Consider the following 21,177-nt stretch of genomic DNA (forward strand, 5'->3'; position numbering starts at 1 on the left):
ACACTTGCTGTGCATGTGAGTTCAGTGTTATGAATGTGAGCCTGGTAATTGGTAATTGTTTTTTTCTCATAACACATAGTTATATTAATAAATGTATATATTTCCCCACAGGAACTGAAAAGTATACAGATGTGGAATTAACTAATTTAGAAGCAGCTGCTAAATCATTTCTAGTTTTACCCCATTTAGCATTCTTGCAAGAATGAAAAACTGAGTTTCCCAAATGGATGAGTTTTGAATAGGTACATAATACTACTATTATTATTATTATTATTATTATTATTATTATTACTACTACTATTATTATTATTATTAATAGATACAACAGACTGTCAATGTTATTCAGCAGAGTGTCTAGATACAACTCAGATCGTCATGCCATCAGTGGGCTGAGGTTGGCAGCCATTTCAAAGTGGCCAGAAACAATATTCACTTTAAAGCGATGGTAAACTCCATATAAATTGATTATAGTATTGCTATTGTTAGATTACATTCGATTTAGACACTCCATTTCATGTAATGCAATGTATGTAAAATCACTTTCAAATTGATATATAATAACTCTGTCTAATGAAGTCTCTCCAGCCCCCTGTGACATCATATCGTTTGTTTATTTTTGTCACGGATACCAGACGGCTAAGGCTATCCATGACCGTGGCTACAGGCTGTGGTCACTTGCCAGCTACATAGCTGAAGTCGGCACGGAGGAAGCAGGACCCGTTGGGCGGAGCTACCCAGTCGGGGTAGCCGGGGTATCCGTCACAATATTATTCTACCAATCCGTAAGCCTTTCGCCAGACAGGCTTACTTCTATGCAACACGATTTACACAAGCGCAGTCTTGCATTCTTCTAAGAATACGCCCATCCAATCAGGAGCGTTTCAGTGCGATGACGATTTTGCGTGTTCATGTATTTTGAACGCATGCGCTGTTTCTCTGATTTTACACACGGCACGCAGAAGTAAACATTGAATTGTGTATTATTGTCAAACGATTCATTGTTTACTTGGAATAGTGCCAGTAAGTATATAGCTGCACTTTATTTCACTATGGATTTTAATCTCCCAAATTTAGCAAAAAATGTTTCATAGAAAATGCGATAATATTATTTTCATTGTATTTCATCAATATTTTTTTTTTCAAACAATTGATATAATATTATTATTTCAGACAAATTATAAGCAAAAGCAATAAACTATAAATAAAACTTACATTATTTGGTGTTGATGGGATTCAATAACGTTAGAGGCAATTTACAAAATTGAACTATATAATGAACAGACTTTGCTTAAAATTTTAAATTTATATTGATATAAAAATGAAGTATTTGAAATTTATTAAAAATTTACAAATTAAAAAAAGGAATAATTGCAGTGTGGGGGATGGTTAGGATTAATTGTAACAAGGGGAGGAAGTAATTAGGAATAATTGCAGTGGGTGGGGATGATTAGAATTAATTGTATGCACATATGCTCGTTTTAGAAGGGACTGATTGCTCGCACTCTCTCTCAAGTCAAACTTTTTCTTCAGACTGAAACAAGTAAACATTGAACAATAATAAATTGGTGTGCACTCTACTAATATACCGAGACCTAAAAATGTGCTTGCAGTCATAAACATAGCATAAGAGAATTTTATAAAAGAAAGAAACAGCCAATAATTATATGGTTGTTAAAGAATGACAAGGCAGCGCTCAAATCTCTTTAAAGAAAAGTGGTATTTATTAACCTTTCACCACTAGTGTCCAAGACACCCAAATAACCATTAATAACAGTGTAAAATAAAATTAACATGAGTTGTCCAGGCCTGGAACCATTACCAACTTAAGCATAATCACATAGGTGAGCACATAGTGTAAAAACACGCTCATAATAAATCAGTTGCATATGCCTAATGAATAGTATAACACAATTGAATACAAAGTAGCAAACTAACAAAAATTGCTAACAACAATTGTTATAATGTCGCAGTCCATACAGAGCACTTAGTGTGAAACACACGCTCCGTTATAGTTCCATAAGAACCGTGCAGGTTTGCTACACTTGTATTTCGCCACTGTGTGAAAAGAAAAAGCTAGCAGCATGAGTTGGTCTCACCACATTCAGCGGTAACGTCCTGTTGTACCGTAATTGCAGACTTCCAGCTGGCTACACCAGACGCATCAGCCACACTTGTCTCAGAATCCGGTACGGATACAAGAACACAACAATGCCTTCTTAGCTTATCAGCTGCCACTTGCAATCTTAAGACACCTGGATGATGTTTAAACAATTCCACCATAAGCCTTATGGAGAGCACTTGTTTTCAAGTTTTGCCGCTATAAGGAACGTCAGACATGACGCGTTTCGCCCCTCCCCTTTGTGGGTTGACCTCAGGGCTTCATCAGATGCGGTTACATGTTGAATCCGGCCTTTTTATAACACCTGATAACAAATGATTTATACATGTTCCTCCTTTTTTTTTAAAGGGTAACACCAGCAGAAAAAACTAGTAAATTATTAACAATATTGCACCGTAACTGTTACGAAAACGATGCCTATACAATGTTTAATTCATTACAGTTATCTTTGTAAAGTGGCAACAATGACTAACTTCAATTAAGCACATAGTTGCAAATCCAACTTAACAGCAGAAAGCTAATAAAAAGTGTATATTTACAGGGAAATTGGATACAGCACACTGAAAATGTGCATATGGCAAATATATATATATATATATATATATATATATATATATATATATATATATATATATATATATATATATATATATATATATTACAGGAAACGCAAGAAATCAATCTTCTCGTTCAGGCCATAGGGTGCTAATGTATTAAGACGATACATCCAGCGTGATTCATTTTGCAACAAGAGTTTATCAACATCCCCACCACAGCGATGTTTTATGTTGTATACCTGTTACTTTCAGAATTGTAAAGTCTGAATTATGATGCATTTCAAAATGCCTTTCTACAGGACTATCTTGTACTTTATTTTTTATATCATCCCTATGTTCCCTAACCCGATCCTTCAGATCTTGTTTTGTTTTTCCTATATAATATAAAGGACATGAACAGTGCAAAAGATAAATGACCCCTGTTGTGTTACAAGTAATCCATTGATTGATTGTCACATTTTATGCCTGTGTTTGTTTCAAACTTGCTGTTTTTTTGGATAAACCTGCAGTACACACAGTGTCCACATGAGCTGTATCCACACCATTTACCCTGGGTGCTTAACCATGTTGAAGATGGAGTCTGTCTCTTATATTCACTTTGCACCAATGTATCTTTCAAACTAGTTGCTGTACGTGCCGTCAGTAGGGGATAGTCCCCCACATATTCACTTAATTCGGCATCTTGTGACTCGATGTTTACTTGGTATACGTCATTTGCTCCAATGTGCATGCGTTTAAAAATGTCAGTGTTGGGACCGCGCAAATTGTCTGACGTGCAGAGAGGGTGGAGACTAGGTAAGCATCCAGTTTATTCAGGCAACTAATTAAGAGGGGCAGAGCGATGTGGTGCAACAACGGTTTGTCAATATCGATAAATTTTAATAAAAATACATATAAATATTTTGAAATGATAATGCGGTTTAATATATATATATATATATATATATATATATATATATATATATATATATATATATATATATATATATATATATATATATAGTACTAAATAATCGAAATCTGTAACTTAGCATTAACGGAGTTTACCATCACTTTAAAGTAACTTTTTTTACTGTTCCTGCTACATTATATAGTAAGGGTTCAGGAGGCTATTTGCAGCGTCATCTAAGGTAAGACTTTAAGATATCTAAGGTGTAGACTGTCCCTTTAATAATGCAAGTCAAGCATATCAATAATTAAGAGTGAACTCTAGTATACTGTACATATATTTCTGATACATAGTAAGAAGAGGGAAATTGACTGATACATATATTATATTCAGTATTTTGATTTTACTGTTGTCCGCCTTGTGGCTGAATTGGGAACTGTAATATGTAGGCTGCCAAGTGTCTGGCTTCATAAAGAACAAACTTATTATAAAACTAACTTTGCTCTTTCAGAATGGCACAGGCAAGGAGCTTTTGTGGTATTGTTTGCTTTTCATTTTAGGTAAGAACAATACATTTTGATATCTTAGTTTCTCATACTGTTTTTTTGGATACTTCCCATTCTTTACGTTGTACAATAATGTATATAAATGTTTTTATATCTGCATTTCATTTTAGCTAAGAATATTGTGCATCTGAAATACAGAAATAGTTTGCAGTATACTTTGTTTTTACAAACATGCTTCAGTTTTAGCGGCTGCCAGTGCAGACACCCCACATTCTAGTGCTGGTGATGACACATGACATATATCACTGACGCACTTAGATTAAAGGGCCATAATACACAAATGTTTAAACACTTGAAAGTGATGCAGCATAGCTGTAAAAAGCTGATTAGAAAATATCACCTGAACATCTCTATGTAAAAAAGAAAGATATTTAACCTCAAAAGTTCCTCAATAGCCACCTCCCATTGTAAAGGATTTCTAAGCAGCATATTAGTATGTCTGTCCCGGGACAACTGAAAGGATGAGCTTTGTGCACTCTCATATTATTTCACCAATCAGGTAAAGGAAGCTTACTATGAAATCTCATGAGAGTTAAGTCAAATCTCACAGTAAGAGTTCATGACCTCAGCACATGCTGATTGGCTGCTGTTCATTTCTTCATTTTTTTACCTGCAGCTGGGAGCAGATGAGTATAACTTTTTACACAGAACTTACTCTGCTGAGCTGAGGAAATTGTGAGGTAAAATATCTTCCTTTTTTACATAGAGATGTTCAGGTGATATTTTCCTGTCAGCTTTTTACAGTTATACTGCATCAGTTTCAAGTGATTTAGCATATGAGTATTATGTCCCTTTAAGTAGAGCCCACAATCTCTCTGTTATACTCAAAGGATGCTCTCTGGCCAGCCCTGTATCATAGACTACACACAGTGACAAGTTTATACTTCTGGTGCACCTACATGTAGGCTATTTAGCCCCCGCCCTTGCATGGCATTCACTTAAAATGTATCAGTGGTTTAAAAAGTTCTTAAATCCCATATTATAGCCTAAAAAAAAAATGTAAATTTGCATGGGTGCATTTCAATTTTAAATAGAAGCATTTTTTTCAAAATCCTTCCATTGTTTTTCAGCAGCATATGCACATGTTGTATGTTATGAGGGCTGTGCACCAGTATTCACACACAACATACACACCACCGCCAACTCTCTGAGCGTGAATACTGGTGCACGGGTCTTCATAGCATATGTGTGTATGCAGCTGAAAAACAGGAATAACTTTTACTAGAAGCATTTTGCTAATGAAAGTATATTGCAAAAACTGTTTAATTTAAAATTGAAATGCACCCATGAACATTTAAATTTTGACCTTTTTGTATCCTTTTAAGGGGCCTTTAATTTTGCATTTATGTGAAGAATGTTGCACAATTACATGATATAATCAGCCAGGTGTTTGTTGTTTTGTTTGAAAGCACTCATAGGCAGCTGCCTACTAGAGGTTGTAATGTGAGTACAGGAAGGTCTACAGCACAGAATTGCAAATGATCATAGTTACCAAGACTCAACAAACCCAGGAGCCAGGGAGCCACTGGCTCCTAGAATTTTACCCCGGCTCCTAAGTGTTTGTATTATTATCCGTATAGCTATATACAAATACCTATTTTTTTGTTCCTAAATGTTCTTACTGGCTCTTAATTTTGAAACAGATTTGTCAACCCCTGGAATAACATGTTGCACAGCAGCATAGCCCTTATAAAATACATTTATTTAAATGTATTTTATAAGGGTTTGGATATAAGTTGCCTAATTGTTTGCTGTGGTTAAAACGATTATCTTATGCGGTTTGGTCCCCTCTGCCATACTAATAAGACACACTGTGGTACAAGTTAGAATATAAGGTGCATGCAAATGACTACTGCCTAATGCTTCCTCCGGTGCTTTTTATTTGTTTCCACTATTTATCAGCATTGTATATTAGTGTATATGTTGCATGTGGCTTTGTAATCTACTAACGTTTTTGTATCTACCCTACTGTCTTATCTCTGCGGATTTGGGTTAGTGAAGCAGGTGAGCACGTGCTACAGTAAGCTCAGGGAAGAGCACGCTCCTTCTTACACTAGGCTCCTTATTACATGTGCAAGCGTTGGCTAATGTATACGTTTCTGAATCTGTGCATGCACATAGGCTTGGGCCACATGCCAATGTATATCTTGCTAAACAATACTAGTATGAAATGTGTTTATATAGCAGTATGTACAGAATTACTAATGTAAGTTTACTAAGCCTTTGAGAAAAAAATGTACTTTTCTAATACATTAGATATTTTCTGTGAGCTGGTAACTTTTTGCTTTGTTTTATTGTGGTTATTGGGATGCACCTATTGCCATTGAATATATAAAATAATAATTAACCTGATCTGTGGCTTTCAGAGAATTGCTTGTGAACATCATGTGACGAGGTACAAGGCCGTACCCTCTAAGAGCACATGCTCAGGTTATTGTTGCTGCAGTATTGATAGAGGAGGCTGTGGTGTCTCACAGCTATTAGTGGTTTCCTAGTTCCAAACTGCTTCGGAATATGAAATCTAACTTTCTTTTTCTACATGGGTGTACTTTATCATCTTGAAACTAAAAGCACACTGACTGCTTTTAGTTTCACTGTGTGCTCACTGCATTTTTTACCTGTTTCTCGAGCTTTGGGCTTTTTGTTCCAAAGATAATTTTTTTTTTTAAATGTTTGACTTGAACAGTGACTCTGAATCAACAGAAGATGAAAATACAGATGAAGATGCCACCCCTTCTAGTTTACTGGTACGTTGGATAAACATAAATAAAGCATTCTAGAGTTTTCTGTAAATATAGTTGAACATTGGAAGAACGCAGGGGATCACAGCTTCTAAAATTTGACCTTTATGTACACTCATCTGGCATCACAAAAGGTGTGTGACTTTCTTTTAGTTTTTTCCCAGCTGATAAATTTGACATCAGTTTGGTCACCCCTGCTATATATGATATTCTAAATGACCCCCTATTATTTTTTGTGATTTACATTGTGTCATTAGTCTGTAGTAAACTTTAGTTGATAAATGAATAGTATGTAGAACAAAGAGTTGCTGTCAGACACTTGTACTGCCTTTGAACTTTATTGGTACCTAAATTAAGATTATGTAGAATTATGTGCAATTTGTTGTTACCTTCTGTGTTGAACCAAAAAGTTTATATCTGCTGGTATGAGTAACTATATAGCATCTGGAAAATGATACTGTTAATAATTTGATGGTGGTCACCCCATAAATCCTCATACACCTTTAAAACAATCATAATGATTACACAACTTTTTCATAACTACTTTTGTGCAGAGAACTTTTTGATATGATGTTATGTTTATATAATTTAATTTCTTATTAATGGCACCAATGGCACTTTTCAGTAATGAGACTGTTATGGACCGTCTCAAGTATTATGCTGTTATATTTATTTGTACACATTTCCCATATCTTAAGCTGCATTGTGCCATAATAAACTACTTGTAAATTGTTCTATATCTTAAACTGTATTATACTACAATACTGTACATTGTGCTCATTTTCTTGCACATTGTTAATTACAATATAGTAATGCTACATACTGTTGTAAGCTTATGTTGTGCACTATTCCATATCTGATGCTGTTAAGCAGTGTTTGTGTACTTTTTTTCTGTATTACAGAAATAGTGTAAGGAATCTTGACATTCTTAATATGAAGGCTTCATAGAGATATATGTGCACTTTGTTGATATCATTCATATCTGAAAGATTTATGGCAGAATTGTATTCCTTGTTTTACCAGATTACTTTTATCTGTAAACAGAGTATATTGCTCTCCCCTTTATCGTTTACAACTCATATCTCACAGGTTGAAATAAATGGCTATATTTAACAGTTTGTTTTCCATCAGATTGCTGCCAAATTAATGAGAACAAAGTTTTAATACCTGCATATTTGAGAAGTACTGTTCTCCCTTGTGTTATGTCTGCAAGACACATTTGTTTAAATTTCAAAACTAGTCTAAAAATTTAGGAGACACACACACACACATATATATATATATATATATATATATATATATATATATATATATATATATATATATATATATTGCTCAAATAACAAAGTATTGCAGTATGCAGTGATACCTTTTTTTATTGGACTAACATAATATTTTAAAGACAAGCTTTCGAGAGTTTTCCTCCCTTCAGGTCTGAAGCAATACTGATCAATCTGATATAGATACACATCACATACGACAAATGGAAGGGAGGGAGGGGGATGAGAGGGGGGTCATAAAAAGCAGAGGATTTGTCTGAAGGAGAAAATGGCTGAGAATAGCCAGAATGAGTAAATAAACAGAGGAGAGTAAATAGGCCAGATGAGAGGAAAAATAAAAGGAAGAAGAAACCAATATAGGACAATAAGATGAGAGATTATAGAAAGTTTTGGTAGTGTGTGTCATTTTAAAAGTCTTTGAAATTCCCTTTAAGAAATTTAATTCTGAGGTTAAGGATGGAGTGACCAGTCTGGGTGAAGTGATGACCAACAGGGGTACAATATTCATTTTCCTTGTTGTTTCTGAATATTGTACCCCTGTTGGTCATCACTTCACCCAGACTGGTCCCATTTCAAAGACTCTCATGAACGAAAGACATTTGAGATGAAAATTATCACACATTTCAACACCAGAAATGAAGGACTTAATGTAGACTCTGGCTTTCTCACACACTACCAAAATTTTCTATAATCTCTCATCTTATTGTCCTATATTGGTTTCTTCTTCCTTTTGTTTGTCCACTCATCTTGCCTATTTACTCTCCTCTGTTTATTTATTATTTCTGGCTATTTTCTGCTTCAGACACACCCTCTGCTTTTTATGACACCCCTCTCACCCCCCTCCCTCCCTTCCATTTGTTGTATGTGATGTGTATCTATATCAGATTGATCAGTATTGCTTCAGACCTGAGGAAGGGAGGAAAACTCTTGAAAGCTTGTCTTTGAAATATTATTTTAGTCCAATCAAAAAGGTATCCCTGCATACTGCAATACTTTGTTATTTGAGCATCTTATCTACTGGACTAACACAGCTAATCCAATCTAACAGTGTAAATTTGCTGTCCCCTCAAAATAACTCAACACACAGCCATTAATGTCTAAACCGTTGGCAACAAGAGTGAGTACACCCCTAAGTGGAAATGTCCAAATTGGGCCCAATTAGCAATTTTCCCTCCCTGGTGTAATGTGACTCGTTTGTGTTACAAGGTCTCAGGTGTGAATGGGGAGCAGGTGTGTTAAATTTGGTGTTATCACTCTCACGCTCTCTTACTGGTCACTGGAAGTTAAACATGGCACCTCATGGCAAAGAGCTCTCTGAGGATCTGAAAAAAAGAATTGTTGCTCTACATAAAGATGGCCTAGGCTATAAGAAAATTGCCAAGACCCTGAAACTGAGCTGCAGCACAGTGGGCAAGATCATACAGCGGTTTCACAGGATAGGTTCCACTCAGAACAGGCATTGCCATGGTCGACCAAAGAAGTTGAGTGCACGTGCTCGGCGTCATATCCAGAGATTGTCTTTGGGAAATAGACGTATATGTGCTGCCATCATTGCTGCAGAGGTTGAAGGGGTGCGGGGTCAGCCTGTCAGTGCTTAGACCATACGCCTCACACTGCATCAAATTGGTCTGCATGGCTGTTGTCACAGAAGTAAGCCTCTTCTAAAGATGATGCACAAGAAAGCCCGCAAACAGTTTGCTGAAAACAAGCATACTAAGGACATGGATTACTGGAACCATGTCCTGCGGTCCGATGAGACCAAGAAAAACTTATTCTGGTTCAGATGGTGGCAACCAGGTGAGGAGTACAAAGACAAGTGTGCATTGCCTACAGTCAAGCATGGTGCTGGGAGTGTCATGGTCTGAGCCTGCATGAGTGCTGCCGGCACTGGGGAGCTACAGTTAATTGAGGGAACCATGAATGCCAACATATACTGTGACATACTGAAGCAGAGCATGATCCCCTCCCTTAGGAGACTGGGTCACAGGGCAATATTCCAACATGATAACGACCCTAAACACACCTCCAAGATGACCACTGCCTTGCTAAAGAAGCTGAGGGTAATGGTGATGGACTGGCCAAGCATGTCTCCAGACCTAAACCCTATTGAGCATCTGTGGGGCATCCTCAAACGGAAGGTGGGGGAGCACAAGGTCTCTAACATCCACCAGCTCTGTGATGTCATCATGGAGGAGTGGAAGAGGACTCCAGTGGCAACCTGTGATGCTCTGGTGAACTCCATGTCCAAGAGGGTTAAGGCAGTGCTGGAAAATAATGGTGGCCACACAAAATATTGACACTTTGGGCCCAATTTGGACATTTCCACTTAGGGGTGTATTTACTTTTGTTGCCAATGGTTTAGACATTAATGGCTGTGTGTTATTTTGATGGGACAGCAAATTTGCACTGTTATACAGGCTGTACACTCACTACTTTACATTGTAGCAAACTGTAATTTCTTCAATGTTGTCACATGAAAAGATATAAAATATTTACAAAAATGTGAGGGCTGTACTCACTTTTGTGAGATACTGTATATGACTTATTCAAATATGCAGGTTAATAATATGTGTCGAATGTTGAGCATTTTATTAGTGTGGGGATGATGAAATTTGTTCCCTGTGACTATACTATTACACATCACACAATTGCCACATCGGAAACCATGTACCCTTTTGATAACAATGGGTGGGATCAGTGAGGACCAGTAGGTCTCTCAGATTTTTAGACCTTTTATATACCATCCTTGGACTGGGAGTTGTTTCAAATGGTAGTGTATTGTCCGACTGGATAATGGACCAATTGTCCTTAATCACCGACTCCACAAATTGTGATGCTGGAGTAAACGTAGTGATACAGTTAAGGGATTTGTCCGGTTCTTTGTTCCTCCTGGTGATCGTGTCTACCTGTGCCATAGACTTGGCCCCCTGGCATTGTTGGTTGATGAGTTAGTTTACGGTATCCTGGGTGTTATTACGCACAACCCGCAGGAACTGTGAAGAGCTTACCCCATTCTTTTGAAAATTAGGATGATTGCTGTTAAAATGCAAAATACAAATTTTGTCTTCTTTTGTTATATAATGTAGTTTGTAATAAACATCCTTCGTTGTTAACTGTTTTAAAGATCTCAAGATCAAGAAAGTGTATCTTACCCAAATCGGCTTTAATCTTGAATCTGATTGTAGATTTTAAAGTGTTAAGACCCTCAAACCAGGACATAAGGGCTTCTTTCGTACCCCTTCAAATAAAAAATACATCATCGATGTAGCAGAGATAAAAATAGAATCGACTCATGTCTGTGAAAGAAAATATTACTTTCTTCATATTTAGCCATATATAAATTGGCATATGCTGGGGCCACATTTGATCCCATGGCAGTGCCAAGGATTTTAAGGAAATATCCTTACTCAAATCGAAAGTAATTATTTTCCAGACATAGTTCTAAAAGATGGATTACAAACTCTACCGGTGGTCCGCTATATACATCGCTTTCGGTCAGTATACGTTTACGTCATTTCAATCCCATGTTTATGTGGGATAACTGAATTTAGACTCACCAGATCCATGGTGACCAGTAAGTCAGTCTCCCTAATGTCAGTTATGGATTTCAGAAGATTAATGAGCTCAAATGAGTCTCTAAGGTATTACTTAGTGTTTTGTACCACAGGTTGGAGGTGGTAGTCTAGATACTCAGCAATTGGTTGAAGTAACAAACCTCGGGCAGATACAGTTGGACGCCCCAGAGGATTCATAAGGGATTTGTGTATCTTTGGTAGAAGATATAGGATGGGACAAATCGGTTTGTCCACATTTAAAAATATAAACACATCCTCATCAATAGTGTTTGCCTGAAAAGCTAGATTTAACACCTCATCAGCCTGTTTTTTAAAGTACACATCTGGTTAAAGGGGAGTCTACAATATGTAATCCCATTATTCAGTTGTTTCAAAGCTTCATCTCTGTATTGAGCATAGTCCAACACTACTATAGCCCCGCCCTTATCGGCAGGGCGAATGACAATAGAGGTATCCGCTGCCAAAGTTTGGATAGCCCGCAGTTCACCCGCACTCAGGTTATTCCAAGCCTTGTCAATCTTTTTATGAGTAATGCAGAGATACAGATACAATGGAATGTTTTGATGGCCGTATGGGTGTTGGCAGGTTCAAAGTTGATGTATGTATGTATGTATGTATGTATATATATATATATATATATATATATATATATATATATATATATATATATATATATATATATATATATATATATATATATATATATATATATATATTATATATTTATTACAGCCACACAATGCAAGCTTTCAAATCCAAACAAACTGAAAACCAGGGAAGGGTGCACAGGAATATGTAACCACCCTAGACATATACAAAACACGGAAGGGAACTGCACTCTCATACCGGACCGGGTACACATCCCATGACCCTGCAACATGCTCAGCCCTGGGTGCCACTGGCACTCACAGGAAGCTGTGCTGTCCCCAGAGCCACAAGCAGTTAACCCCAGACAGGTCTGGGTGCAAGAACCATAGGGAAAATTACAAAACAAATTAATACAACACACAGAGAAAACCCAGCACTCACTTACAAGCTCTCAGCTTAGATTTAAAAGCAAAAATGGAAAGGTTAGTCACCGCATCTGGCCAAATGAGACAAGCTCAGGTACCACATCAGGGTCCTTTCCAATACCCGAGACCCTAAAACAGCCACACAATGCAAGCTTTCAAATCCAAACAAACTGAAAACAAGGGAAGGGTGCACAGGAATATGTAACCACCCTAGACATATACAAAACACGGAAGGGAACTGCACTCTCATACCGGACCGGGTACACATCCCATGACGTGGTACCTGAGCTTGTCCCATTTGGCCAGATGCGGTAACTAACCTTTCCATTTTTGATTTTAAATCTTAGCTGAGAGCTTGTAAGTGAGTGCTGGGTTTTCTCTGTGTGTTGTATTAATTTGTTTTGTAATTTTCCCTATGGTTCTTGCACTTTATGGTGGTTAGACTTTATTGTTAGTGTTTTAATGCTGTTGAAATGTGCATGAGCAGGATATCTGTGTATACCACTAAAACGTGATCGCTATTCCTAGACAATTTATTGCTACTAGGCATTTCTTTATTTTCTATCTTTTTTTCTATCTGACCTACTTTAAAATGAAAATAATAAAAAGCCTAGCTGTTTTCTAACTGGCTAATATTAATATAAGTTTGTCAGGCCCCCTCATAGACCCTCCTTTTCCATCAGGCTTTCCAAATAGTAATTGAGCTTCTTAACAAAATGTCAAGCGGAAAATGTAAAATTTAGTGAAGTTTCTGGCTTTTTTTTTTTTATAGTTCTGAATGATCTCTACTGTTTTTTCTGTGATTTGTGAAAACAAAGTAAAACAGAACAGAACAGTGCTGTGAGCAAGCAGCACTGCTTTATTTACATTCCTGCACCGTGCACTTTTTGTCTTTTGCCTGCCTCATGTGATGCCTAGCTGTTCATTTCATGTCCCAAAAAATATATACATATATAAACACAGGAAAGACTACTTTACAGGTATGCATTTCAGTTTTAACTGATTTTAATTATATAAATCATTGTATGACAACTGTTTAAAGGGACATAAAACCCCTCAAAATACTACCAATCAGCAGCTAGCTCCCAATAACACATTGCTGCGCCTGAACCTACCTAGGTTTGCTTTTCAACAAAGTATACCAAGAAAACTAAGCAAATTAGATAATAGAAGTAAATTGGGAATTAGCTCACAATTGTATACTATCTGAATCATGAAAAAAAAACATTTTGTGTTTTCATGTCCCTTTTTAAAGGGACTCTCAAGTCAAAATTAAACTCATGATTCAGAGCATACAATTTTTAAACAACTTTCCAGTTTACTTCTATTATCTAATTTCATTTGTTCTCTTTGTATATTTTGTTGAAACATAAACCTAGGTAGGCTCAGGAGCAGCAATGCACTACTGAGAACTAGCTGCTGATTGGTGGTTGCACATGTATGCCTCTTGTCATTGGCCTCATGTTCAACTAGCTCCCAGTAGTGCATTGCTGCTGCTTCAACAAAGGATACAAAGAGAATTACGAAAATTTTATAATAGATGTAAATTAGAAAGTTATTTTAATATTATGCTCCATCTGAATCATGTAAGAAAACATTTGGTTTTATGTCCCTTTTAAGTACCGCCTGGATATGTATACAAGTCATATATATCCTATATAGAACCTCCTTATTTTAAGGAACATTTTAGTAGAGGCGATAAGATAGCAGACTTTTAAACCTAGGTTGCAACATGGTGGTGCACATGACATTACGTTTGAGATTAAAATGTTGCATTTTTTTCTTCAATATTTAAATTATAATTTTAAAGTTTTTTTTTTTTTTTTTTTTTATTTGTTTAATGTCACTTTAAAGGGACAGTCTAGGCCAAAATAAACTTTCATGATTCAGATAGAGCATGTTATTTTAAACAATTTTCCAATTTACTTTTATCACCAATTTTGCTTTGTTCTCTTGGTATTCTTAGTTGAAAGCTTAACCTAGGAGGTTCACATGCTAATTTCTTAGACCTTGAAGCCCACCTCTTTCAGATTGCATTTTAACAGTTTTTCACCACTAGAGGGTGTTAGTTCACGTATTTCATATAGATAACACTGTGCTCGTGTACGTGAAGTTATCTGGGAGCAGGCACTGATTGGCTAGACTGCAAGTCTGTCAAAAGAACTGAAAAAAGGGTCAGTTTGCAGAGGCTTAGATACAAGATAATCACAGAGGTTAAAAGTATATTAATATAACTGTGTTGGTTATGCAAAACTGGGGAATGGGTAATAAAGGGATTATCTATCTTTTAAAAAAATAAAAATTCTGGTGTAGACTGTCCCTTTAAATAGTAGGACTCGCCTTTTGAAAATTTATATTTTTGTGGAGGAGAAGGGGCTTTTTATATTTGCTGGATCCTGAAATTAAAGTATTGCTGTGACGTCATTATTATGACAGTCACCTTTTAGGTTGGTCATAATACCGTAATGCTGCATGTAAGTGTTTTATGGGCAATCAAGGTGTTAATTTACTGCTGTTTATAACTCCTTGAATTACCCATGTTTGTTAATTGCTGTTTGTAGTAATAATATTGCGTGTCTTGTATTGTTGGAAATCAAATCACAAGTGTGAGTTAAAAGAATAGTCTAGTCAAAATTTAAACTTTCATTATTCAGATGGAGCAAGCAATTTTAAAGCAACTTTCTAATTTACTCCTATTATCAATTTTTCTTTGTTCTCTTGCTATTTTTATTTGAATATAAGGTTAGGAGACAGCCCATTTTTGGTTTTGCACCTGAGTAGCGTTTGCTGATTGGTGGCTACATTCAGGGCCAGATTTCCCATTAGGCACAGTAGGCATCTGCCTACAGGCGCCTGTCAGTAATAAAAAAAAAAAAACATTTTTTTTTTTTTTATGAGGGCATTTCTTTTAGTAAGAATTGTGCTGCCAGGTGCCTACAAAGTCGAGTGTTTCATTGGGAATATGTTACAGCAGTTGAGGGAGCCATGAAGGAGAGAGGGGCAAAGATTCAAACTAAACCCCTCCCATTTTCGCCAGGCATGTTTAGTTTCACTTTTATTTTATGTACTTCTGTTGCCTCACACAGCCAAGCTCCATGCTGATGTGGTGCAGAAACTTTTTGTTGAGGAATGAAAGCTTCAGAACAGGTTAGGACTGTACAAGGCTTCTAATGCTGCCTAGAATGAAAACATAACAAGCAGAGCACTTTAACCCCTTGGCTACCAGAGAGGGTTGCAGTGTATTCACTTGTTATGTGCTGTATTCCGTTTTTATAGCCAGGAGTTTAAATTCTGCTTCAGGATGAATGTTTTTGTTCTATAAAGGCCTTGGAGGTGTGGAGGTTATGTGGGACTAGCTGCTCTGCTCTTTATTACAAGATGCCAATTGTGATTTACAGCCTTTAGGGCACTTTGACAACAAAGTTTGTTGACTGTAAGGCTGTAAAATGTGTGTAAACCACTCACATGGCATATTTGTTTGTATGTATGTATGTGTGTGTGTGTGTGTGTATGTATATATACATACATACATACATACATACATTGTACACACACATCACATTAAAAATTGTTAATCTGTTCTTTTATCAAGTAAGTGTGGTATTTTTGTATTGTGGTAAATTGAATTTCTAAGTTCTAATTTTAAACACATTTGTTGACCCCTGGATTACATATATTCTACAACATTCCATGTTTTCCTTTGAGAGCACCATCATATGATATTTATATTTCAGAACAAAATAAATGTAACATCTGTGTGTATTTGTACCAAAAATATCAGAGTTTACAAGATTTTTTTCATGTAGTGGAAAAAAATAACTACATTTTATATTTTCTTCCACTGGCTGCACAGGTTGTTGATGGTGATGAGCTTGCATGCTGCTAGTTTTAATATTGCTATTGTTTACACAAAACTGTGTTTAACTCCAACAAAATGTTAAGCACTAGTCAGTCATCTCCAGAAAAGCAATACACTAATTGCTTGTCAATAAACATGTCCTATGAGCCCATCTGGGTCTGCACAGATGTGTATTGCTGTCTCAGAACTGACATTGACTATGTGTTTAACTCTTTTGCAAGAGGCTAACACACTTCTGTGCAAGCACTAGTGCAATAATAAAATGCCCAGCAAACTGTCACATTTTATGTCCCTTTAAATATGGTTTTCTTTAGAATATTTTGCATTAAAAGTTTAACATGATTTGTTTTTGTTATACATAATAGAAATTGTATGGCCATTTGAGTCAAGTGAATATTGATTTCTGGTGTAGCTTCCATTACAACAAATATTGCAATTGGTGTGTGTATTTGTGTATCTCCATAAAAGGGAAAATTTAATTTTACATCTAATATTTATTTATAGTTGTCCTAAATAATAATAAAAAAAAGTCAGGTCCGCTTCAGGTTTTTGTGCCTACAGCCACCTGAGATGTAAATCCGGCCCTGGCTACATTTAGACACCAATCAGAAGGCGCTACCCTTGTGCTGAACCAAAAATGGGCCGGTTCCTATGCTTACATTCTAGCCTTTTCAAAATAAAGATACCAAGAGAACAAAGCAAAATTGATAATAGGAGTAAATTAGAAAGTTGCTCTATCTGAATCATGAACGTTTAATTCTGACTAGACTATTCCTTTAAGTAGTTAAGTAATGTGTTTAAAGGGACAGTAAACATTTTGAAATGTTCCGTAATTCTGCACTATTTGCCAAATTAAGTAAGATGAGGATAGGCTTTTGTTTTAAAAATTACCTGACAATCCTTCTAAGTGAAGCCATCCTCTTTGGCACAGAACTTTTTATAAACTAGTGTGTCATGGGCTCACTGTCTAATCACTGCAAGTCCGATCACACCATTCAACTACATGTAGCAGCCTCCAGCTGTTGTCTGCTCTACCTAGCGCTTGAGTGCGCTACAGTAGTTGAATGGTGTGATCAGGCTCGCTGTTATTAGACAGCCCCTGACACGCTAGTTTATAAAAACTGCAGCACTAAAGAGGATGGCTTTGCTTAGAGGTAAGTATACTTTTAGGTGCCAAATTAGGTATTTGCAGCTCATTTATCACACAAGTCAATCCTCATGTTGTATAATTCTGCACATAGTGCAGTCTCTTAAAGGGACAGTCAACAATAACATTGTTTTTGTTTAAAACGTTCTATAACACCTTTACTACCTATTCCCCAGCTTTGCACAACCAACATTGTTCTATTAAAATACATTATAACATTCAAACCTCTAAATTTCTGCCGGTTTCTAAGCCGCTATAAACAAACTCTTAATCATATGCTTTTTTATTTGCTTTTCACAACAGGAGACTGCTAGTTCATGTGGGCCATATAGATAATATTGTGCTCACGCCCGTGGGTTCTGCACAACCCAGCTAAAATGCAAGTCGATAAATAATAAATAAAAAGTCATGTGATCAGGGGGCTGTCAAGATGCTTAGATACAAGGTAATCTGAGGTTAAGTGTATTAAAGGATTACTAACTTTTTTGGTTTTTAATGTAAAACGGAACAAACATTTTGCATATAAACTATTATAGCAATGTAATTTACCTTCTTATTGTTTAAAACGAAGCTCCGTTTTTCCATAAAATTTTATTTTATTACGATGACATCACATCATCCAGCCCACAAATGTGGTCCATCTAAGGGCTAACCAAACCGCCAATTGTATCTCTTGTTTTTGCATCTCATTTAAATGCATTATCTGTGTTAAACGCATACGCAATACCATCTAATTCCCATCGCATGCTCATATTGCGGCAATCAAGCTGACATCATAGCGAACCTAAAAAAAAACACATGCGCATGACGTTGCGCTAACTTGCGCATGCGCAATGCGTCTAAATGTCGCCATCTTACAACTGAAGTTATCAGCACGGATTGGGAATCCATAAAGTCTGACAAAGGAGTGGGTTTTGAAAAATTAATTATTTTAAACATATATATTTTAAAAACGGTACATATTATTTAATACAGAATCCACATTAAAAAATGCTTGATTTATACTCGTGTGTGTGATTGCCATTTCATTTCTGACTACACTGTCCCTTTTTAATATAACCATGTTGGCTGTGCAAAACTGGGGAATGGGTAACGAAGGGATTATCTATCTTTTAAAACAATACATTTTTTTGAGTTGACTGTCCCTTTAATGCAACATTTGCATAAACATTTCAAAACTGTTGTGACATATATTTCATTCAAAAAGTATTATCCTAGCACACGTGGGAATTGTATTTGTCTTCTAATTAACACCTGATATTCTGTTAGTATAATCCTGCAAGTGTGCCTGTTGGGGCCTTTAAAGAAGGTCATTAGTTGAAATGCCTTTAATATTTCTCCTACATTGGTGTGTCCGGTCCACGGCTTCATCCTTACTTGTGGGATATTCTCATTCCCTACAGGAAGTGGCAAAGAGAGCACACAGCAAAGCTGTCCATATAGCTCCCCCTCTGGCTCCGCCCCCCCAGTCATTCTCTTTGCCGCTCTGAACAAGTAGCATCTCCACGGGGGTGGTAAAGAGTATGTGGTGTTAGTTGTAGTTTTTTATTTCTTCTATCAAGAGTTTGTTATTTTAAAATAGTGCCGGTTTGTACTATTTACTCTACAGCAGAAAGTGATGAAGATTTCTGTTGAGAGGAGTATGATTTTAGCACCAGTAACTAAAATCCATTGCTGTTCCCACGCAGGACTGTTGAAACCAGAGAACATCAGTTGGGGGGAACAGTTTGCAGGCTTAACTGCTTTCAGGTATGATCAGTCATTTTTCTAACAAGACCTGGTAATGCTAGAAGACTGTCAGAAATTCCCTCTGGGATAGGTAAGCCATTTTTTCTTAGACTCTGTATAAAATGATGGCTTATATTTAGGGCTCTATGCTGGTTGACACTATTGTGGGCTTTAAAATCGATTGCTTTTTAGCATGTTTTTCACTATAAATAAGGTGTTTTTTCAGACTTTAAAACACTTTTGGGGTTTAATTTCGGCCTGGCACTTATTTGGACACCTAAATCTAGTCAGAAAGGCCCCTCCACTCTGGAATGAAGAGGGAGGATGCCTCATTTTCAGGCCTCAATTGCGCAGTTGATTTTGCCTAGGCAGTCCATGCAGCTTCATGTGGGGCATCAGAAAGGACTCCAGAGAGGCTTATTTCCTACTAAAATAATCCCTAAGAAAGGTAAAGGCTACAGGGGAAGCTGGGGCTAGTTCTGTAGTGTGTTAACCGGTTAATAACTGTTATTAGCTCCGGTTTGGGCATTAAGGGGTTAATTGGTCTGAAAATTTGTGTGCAATCGTTTCAAAGCATTAAGGCTCTGCGGTGAAAATTTCATTAAAATCGGATGTTTATTTCATGGTTTTTTGATGATTCAGTAATAATGCATGCTCTTTTATTATTTAAAGAGACAGTAACGTTTTTGTCAAAAATAATTTTTATTGCATTGTAGTTCTGTTTAAGCCTGTCAAACATGTCTGAATCTTCAGATAGACTATGTTCTGTATGTCCAGAGGCCAAGGTGGTTCCCCCATTAAATTTATGTGTGCAGTGTGCCATAGCGTCCAACCAGCTTAAGGACAGTACAATCACACTTAAAAATATAGCCCAAGATGATTATTTAGCTGAAGTGAAGATAGCTTGCTTTCCTCTCCTTCTGTGTCAACACCAGCTATGCCCGCGCAGGCGATGCCCAGTACATCTAGCGCACCAATTGCGATTACTATGCAACAATTAGCATTTTTTATCCAAACTGCCAGCCTTTCCAAAGAAGCGTGATTGCTCAGTTTTAAACACAGACAATGAGCAAGCAGACGCAGAGGATAATTTATCTGTAGTGCCCTCACATCAAGCTGACTTGGCGGTGAGGGAGGGCCTGTCTGAGGGAGAAATTTCTGACAGGAAAAGTTTCTCAGCAGGCAGAGCCTGACACCATAACATTTAAATTTAAGCTAAAACACCTCCGCGCCCTACTTAAGGAGGTCCTAGCTGCACTTGATGATTGTGATCCTTTGGTGATCCCAGAAAAATTGTGTAAAATGGACAATTTCCTAGAGGTCCCAGTACACACTGATGCGTTTCCGATACCTAAGATGGCGGATATAGTGACTAAGGAGTGGGAGAAGCCAGGTGTTCCTTTTGTTCCCCCTCCTATATTTAAGAAAATGTTCCCCATTGTTGACCCCAGAAGGGACGCATGGCAGACGGTCCCTAAGGTAGAGGGGGCAGTTTCAACGTTAGCTAAGCGCACAACTATTCCAATAGAGGACAATTGCGCTTTCAAAGATCCTATGGATAAAAAATTAGAAGAGTTGCTTAATAAAAAAAAATTTCAGCAAGGTTTCCTTCTTCAACCAATTTCGTGCATTATTCCTGCGGCGTCTTTTTGGTTCGATGAACTAGAAAATTCGCTCCAGAAGGAGACTCCATATGATGAAGT

General features: G+C 36.8%; 2 protein-coding genes across 2 annotated transcripts in view; both read left to right on the forward strand.

Moving 5' to 3' along the window:
- The window catches only part of LOC128661632 (involucrin), a 127,196-nt gene that overhangs the window by 78,986 nt on the left and 27,033 nt on the right, over window positions 1-21,177 (forward strand). Inside the window, exon 3 of the mRNA XM_053715864.1 lies at window positions 6,818-6,878. Within this exon, the coding sequence (XP_053571839.1) occupies window positions 6,818-6,878 (61 nt within the window). The remainder of the gene's footprint in view (window positions 1-6,817; window positions 6,879-21,177) is intronic.
- Window positions 1-21,177, forward strand: part of LPIN2 (lipin 2) — a 245,089-nt gene that overhangs the window by 5,089 nt on the left and 218,823 nt on the right. Inside the window, exon 2 of the mRNA XM_053714954.1 lies at window positions 6,818-6,878. The gene's annotated coding sequence lies outside the window, so the exon portion shown is untranslated. The remainder of the gene's footprint in view (window positions 1-6,817; window positions 6,879-21,177) is intronic.

The sequence above is a fragment of the Bombina bombina genome, chromosome 5, assembly GCF_027579735.1.
Source record: "Bombina bombina isolate aBomBom1 chromosome 5, aBomBom1.pri, whole genome shotgun sequence".
In the NCBI taxonomy this organism is placed as follows: Eukaryota; Metazoa; Chordata; class Amphibia; order Anura; family Bombinatoridae; genus Bombina; species Bombina bombina.